Source organism: Platichthys flesus, chromosome 13 (genome assembly GCF_949316205.1).
Source record: "Platichthys flesus chromosome 13, fPlaFle2.1, whole genome shotgun sequence".
Taxonomy (NCBI): Eukaryota; Metazoa; Chordata; class Actinopteri; order Pleuronectiformes; family Pleuronectidae; genus Platichthys; species Platichthys flesus.
This window is the reverse complement of record NC_084957.1, coordinates 8,300,160-8,306,812: the sequence shown is the minus strand read 5'-3', so window position 1 is coordinate 8,306,812 and position 6,653 is coordinate 8,300,160. Positions and strand designations below refer to the sequence as shown.

At 40.0% G+C, this 6,653-nt stretch overlaps 1 protein-coding gene across 1 annotated transcript; it reads right to left on the bottom strand.

The window, feature by feature from the left end:
• Positions 1–3,788, bottom strand: LOC133967075 (uncharacterized protein C7orf57 homolog). Its single transcript, XM_062402290.1, has 8 exons — positions 3,658–3,788; positions 3,397–3,449; positions 2,998–3,162; positions 2,798–2,894; positions 2,437–2,560; positions 1,872–1,951; positions 583–681; positions 1–242 (listed from the first exon to the last, which is right to left on the bottom strand). Exons 1-7 carry the CDS (start codon positions 3,786–3,788, stop codon positions 591–593), a joined length of 741 nt encoding a protein of 246 aa, XP_062258274.1. The 3' UTR covers positions 1–242; positions 583–590.
• Between the last annotated feature and the right edge of the window lie 2,865 nt (positions 3,789–6,653).

The window sequence follows — 6,653 nt, the reverse complement described above, 5'->3', positions numbered from 1 at the left end:
TTTTGTTGAAATTCTCACATTTTTATTCCTGAAAACTGCTTTTTTACAGATTTAAAAAATAAAACCTTGTAACACAGGACCTTTCCATCTGGCGCCTTCCTAATTTAACAAACACAGGTAATGAGACGCCACTAACATTCATGAAAAATAGAAGGTCCTAACATTATTTCTGAAGAGGTGAGGGTTGTCCCAGGGGAGGACTGGATAGAGGTTAGTTTTCCATGCACTGGCAGTCTTCTAATCTGTTGACATGGGAACACATACATGAACATATGAGTCAGTCTCCGAGTCATTATCACATAATTCACTTATAATCTCTTTTAAGGATGCACCATAAATTCCCTAATGGCTGAAGCCTCAAATCGTCCGCATTTCATCATTCAACATCATTTCATTACGTTCTATATCCAGAGAATGAGTCTCGTAAATTAAATAATTACATTACTCGGCCGCTTAGTTTAATTTCCTTTTTATTAAACCAGAGGTGGGGTATTAACAGTGCCGTGAAAAAGGCAATAAAAGGAGGTGATTTATGGCGAGCAGGTGGATTTGAACTCTAACAGAAACACTGTGCGTACTCACTGGACATGTCAGTGTTGGCTAGTCGGTTTGTCTTCGTCTGCGTAACCGAAGCTCAACAGCTTGGACATGTCGGTCGGAGCCGGTTTCTTGTCGTGGACCCTGTGAGAGAGACAGGAAGTTACAAATGAGGTGGAAGCAGACGAATGTGTGAAGCATTTTTTAATGAACATCGGACCAGATGGCTCCTCTGCGGCCGGAAATGGAACGCAAATGTGTTTTTGCCATTAAAGTTTCACATTAACCAGAGGAAGATGACAACAGACGCAGTTTAAACATGAAATATGGACCCTATCCCTCTGACTCTGTGTATCAACACATACTCTGGTTACTCATTACAAATGTTTCCCGTCAAAAGGTCATCAACTGGTGTTTGCATTAGTCCGATTTTATGTTTACCTTGTACCGTACCAGCAACTCTGAAAAACGATCCTAACTTTTAATCTGTTTCCTTTAAATCTTATAAAAATATTGATAATAGTAATGATGATAACAATACCTTTTAATTCATGGCACCTCTCTTAACACCTAAGCACACCTTACAATACATTATATATGAACCCTGGAATACTGGAAGTAAAACCGAAGGACAAAATCAAAGTAGAGCTCGATATCCTTATCATTAGATCTTTGTTTTCAGACTTTATTAAACATTCTACACTCTGTTCTCAAGCTGATGACTCGCATATGATTGTTTTGAGTTAATCCTCCTTTGTGGATTCCGTGAAATACAGCGTCATAACCCTACAACCTTCCAGGACCCCTCTGTTTACTGTCTTGTCTCTTTGGAATCACATCTGAGGTTTTTTTAGTTCATTTTTTTCCTTCTGTCGAAAGGTCAGTGACTTTTTTCCCAAAGGTACAAGGACACACATCACAGACCAGCTGTTCCCAAAAAAACAAACACACGGGGGAACATCCAGGTTTGTCTACTGCTCTGTGTGCTGTTCACTTTGACCTGAGTGTGGGACCCGCCCAGACGTTTTTCTGCTTAGTCATCACAACATAGGGAAATATGGCCTACAATTTACCGATAAATAAAAAATAATCTGAAATGTGGGTCAATCCTATTCTTCATGGGCTAATATGCATTTCAAATCATTTGGAAACACCAGATATCATTTGCTCATTTAAGTTCTTCAATTGAAAATGACTGATGTGTTTTTGACATCTAAGATCACAGGTCTATGATTCTATCTCTATTTTGTGCGATGTTGTTTATGGTCGTTGTCAAATTTCCGAGTCACCAGCCAACAGAACAACAGCGCCATCTTGGGGCCAAATGAACTCACTTCCTCCTGAATTTGCTGAACTCTAGATTTTGGTTGGGTGTCAGCAGCTTCTCCTGCTGGTTGTAGTGACCGTTGTTGTTCTGCGGGGAATAAAAAACAAAACAGAGTGAGTATATAAGTGAGAGGGTGGGATGACAACATTTCTAAAGCATAAGAGACAGAAAACAACAACACAAAGAATACAAATATCTTGAAGGATGCAAACAAAGATGTCAACCTGGTAAGATAACGATATTCCAGCTTGGTAATAGATGCAGAAAACACATTATTTCCCTAGTGTAATTAATACATTATATCCTTGCCTCCTGTGTGCTCCACCCAGGCATCACCCCTCGCCTGCATTAAAGATATTTACAGATATTTTCAGGTCTGATGCTGAGAATTTCCTCTTATGTTCTTCACATGTGAAAGGCAAAGTCCGGAAAATGTCTGGACCCAATTTGCCAGACATTGGTTCTGGCAAATTGGGCTCATAATAAAACAGAAGCGAGAGCATAAGCATTTTTTGTGCTGACTCGTAGCTGAATTACTTTATTCTTTATGCCTTTGGCATTTCTCTGTTTACCTTGTCTTTGCGACTGGTGTTGCTGGTACCAGTCCTCTCCCAGGCCGTCAGACTGTCGCTCCCGAAGGGAGGCTCCAGTGGTTGAAACACTTCAGGGATTTTCTCCTCCACAGTGTTATTGAGACTGTTAGAAAAAAAACAACACAGGGATATTATAAGTGTCCTTTACTGAAATATATAATAAAGAAAAAACACTAATCATCAGCCATTATCGTGTCTGATTAATACTATTTATATTGTTCAATCTGTTAAAAAGGACTTAAACAATTTTAGGAACAGAAGCAAGTCAATGGCAAAGGAGGAAAATGTTTAGTAATGTGGTCAGAGAGCATTATAATAATAAGACATATGTAACGAGTACCTTTGGTGGCTCTTGTCCTCTGATGGATAGAAGTTCCAGCTGGGAGGTGTGTATGCATTAGGTTTAGCAGCGACTGTTGGCTCGTGCCTCAAAAGTCCTGTTGAACGAGGACGGGAACATAAGTTATAATAACAGCAGGGTGAGTGTCATTTAAAAACCAGGTCGACACGTGGAGGTGTGGGTCAGGAGGTTGTGTTTACCCTTCTGCCCTCCTTGTTTGGAGAGCTTGACATAGTCAGAGTCAGTGTCACGGACTGCGTTTCTCCGTCCTGAAGCGTTCTCATCGGGGGGGAAGCTGGCGAGGGGGGACAGGCCCGGGATCTGGGAGATGTTAGCAGTCATTGGATTGTAGCCTGTTGTCACACCTGTAGCCCACACACACACAACACACACACAAACACACACACACACACAGTGACAGAGGGGAAAGTGGAGGGAAAAGACACAGTTTCTATGATTTGTTAAATTCCAACCTCCCCTGCTCTTGGCCCAACAGTGATGCAGCATCTCACCACCAGGAGGCAGCAGACTAGTCCCCTCAATACCCACAAACTATAACTGAGTGTAAACTAAGTCAGTGTCAAAAAAGTTGTACTTGCCAGAGTCTGTCTCTTCCCCATCATCACGAGGAGTCACGGGTGTCGGTGGTGTTCTGTGGAGACAAAGCCCATCGTCACTCAGAGGACTCGCCATTAGCATCAACGGACAGGTGAGTTTAGCAGTTAGCTCGCTGACGTCACCCGAATGGAGACGAGAACTGCCCGCGGCTTGAAGCGCAAACACAGAGTGCGAGCGGCCGGTGGCGGTGAGGAGCGAGGGGAAGCGGAGTTCAGGCTGAAGTCAGGAGATGTGGAACTTACTGTGAGAACATGTTCTGGCGGCGGAGCGGAAAGTGAGGCGGACTCTGTTTGGGACTTCTGAGCGCGTCGCCGTGGAGACGGATGCGGCTCGTGGTACAGCTGCTGCTCGGGGATGACACGGAGCAGGGCATCACCTCACATACATTATGTATACTGTTATATATATATATACACGTGTACGAACATAATCACTAGGAATAAAAAAAAGATCAGAGTTGGTTTTCTTATGAATGAGGAATTTGGTGGAAAGTTTCATAATAACAAGTTTTTGAATTCTAAAGAAATATTGGCCTCTTCAATATATTGTTATATGTACATTTACCGTCTTTGAGATTCCTTTTTTCCCCTCGTACAATGCAACTTCTCACCTACTCAACCATTTTGCACATTTGAACACTTGTACATTTGTACATTTGCACTTAACTTATTCCTACTGTATTATTCCACCTATAGTGTATTCATATTTGTATATATTTATCTTGCTCTTAGTGTATTCATCATTCTTATATCATACCTTACGTCTTAATGCTGTTCATATTCCATTTACATTTATATTACATGTATATTTCTAACTATACTTCATATTTATTTACATATTCCATCTCTGCACTTTAACCTCCATTTTTTTGCACTTCTGGTTAGACGCATTTCGTTGTATATGTACTTGTACTGTGCAATGACAATAAAGTTGAATCTAATCTAAAAAATTACTGACAATAACTTGTCATTGCTGCTCCATTCATCCCCATCTGACATTTTCTTATGAATTAAGAATTTGGTGGAAAGTTTTATAATGCAATTCATTTTTGAATTCTAAAGAAATATTGGCATCTTCAATATATTTATATATATATATATTTTTGTCATATGTGTTATCTGTACATTTACAGTCTTTGAGATTCCTTCTTCACATCGTTCAATACACCTGCTCACTTACTCCACCATTACTGTATGTATATATATATATATATATTATTTCATATTTTAAAGTTTTGATATTCTATTTTACACTATTTTATTCAAATTTTGTTTGTTTTTGTTTTTAATTCTTGAGCATTGTTAGAAGAGAGCCTGTGACTCAAGCATTTCATTGCCAGCGACTGCTTAATTGTTATCTCTGTGCATTTGATAATAAAACTCTTGAATCTTGAATCTGAATCTCTACTGACAATAACTCCTCAATGCATTTGTCATTGCTGCTCCCTTCATCCCGGTCAAGCATCCTTCTTATGTACAAATACTGTAAATATTGACACACTTTTTCAACATGCTACAAACTGTTTCTTCTACTCAGTGTTGTAAATGTTGTTATTTTGTTTCTATTGCACTTGTGTCCGCCCTGGGAGACGGATCCCTCACACGTGGCTCTCTCTGAGGTTTCTATGGCGGGCAGGGCGAACAGGGACCGGACGAAATGACTCTGTGTTGCGTGCGTTTTGTGCATCGTGGGAATGATAAACACGTGACTTCCTGCGTCCGTCAAGCATTATGGTCCACGCCATCAAGTATAGACCGCTTTGAAAATAATTTATTTAAATCAAAATTGAAGTTGTAAAACAAGGCTTATCTCCTTTTGGCAGTAGGTGGTGCTATCACTATCACTACATACGGAGTAGAACACCTGAACATCCTGCTGAGGTCAAATGTGATGTTCAGGTGAAAAACACCAAACTGACCACCACGTTTCATTTGCTGAATGAATCCTTTGAGGTGTTCTTAGATATAATGCCTGGGGGAAGTTACAAACAAGTAGCAGTAATGCACCGATTAAGCATAGGTGCCCCTGTCATTTACCAAGAAGAAGAAGAAATGGAAGTATTCGGCGTAACACAAATACTTCTTTTTCTGAGCTGGGTCACTTTTGAGCTGGGTCAAAAGTGAGAAACAGAAATGTGTACACCACTTATTCGCTGTTAGATAGCTAGCTTATTTTCTGGCAAGTTAACCATAGCTAGATCAACAAAATAAAGCTCAAACTATAACAGTATATACTTAATAGACTGATTGACAGCATTTGAAAATATACTTTAGATTTTCTTTATCCAGTATGGCTGGTTGCAATCATTTCAGACTTACGGTTGATGAGGAAAATGAGGAGACAATTCTTGGTCTTGATTCTGAGTCGGAAATCTCTGATGCTGAGTTGTGGGTGTGTTTCGGAATCCAGCGCTCCTAAATGAAGATGGCTCCTGTGATAAAATAGATGACTTTGAAGACTCATCTTCTATGTCATCACACGTTTCTTTGAAGCCATAGATGACATTGAAGATGCATCTGCATTGAAAACGTTGAATGAAATCTGTGGCACACTGGAGTTATGACAACTTTGTCTCCTTGTTTACAGTTTGAGGAAATGTCACAATTCTGACTTTGGTCTCATGACTTGTCTGAGCTCATTTGAGCTGTATATTGCAAAGCAGCCAATAAAAGTGTATCAAAGTATAAAATATGTCACTTCCTTATGACAGCAGATGGCGCTGTGACCATGAGTCAATATTGACATGGATCAGGGTGGGACTGTGATCTTGTGAAAGAGGTTTAAGGCTGATTGGACAATGCTCAGAGTATAAATCCCTATTTTTTTGCAATCATCAAACTTTTACGTCATGCCACGGTCAGACTGTGTGACGTAAACTAAAACTTTTTATAACTTTTAAATTACATAGAGTTGAGATGACACTCACTGAATTTAAAGGTGATCAGACAGACAGACAGACAGACAGACAGACAGACAGACAGACAGACAGACAGATAGACAGACAGACAGACAGACAGACAGACAGACAGACAGACAGACAGACAGATAGATAGATAGATAGATAGATAGATAGATAGATAGATAGATAGTTAGACAGACAGACAGACAGATAGTTAGATAGACCTATAGATAGACAGATAGACAGACAGACAGACAGACAGACAGACAGACAGACAGATACACACACAGACAGATACACACACACACACAGACAGATAGATAGATAGAGAGATAGACA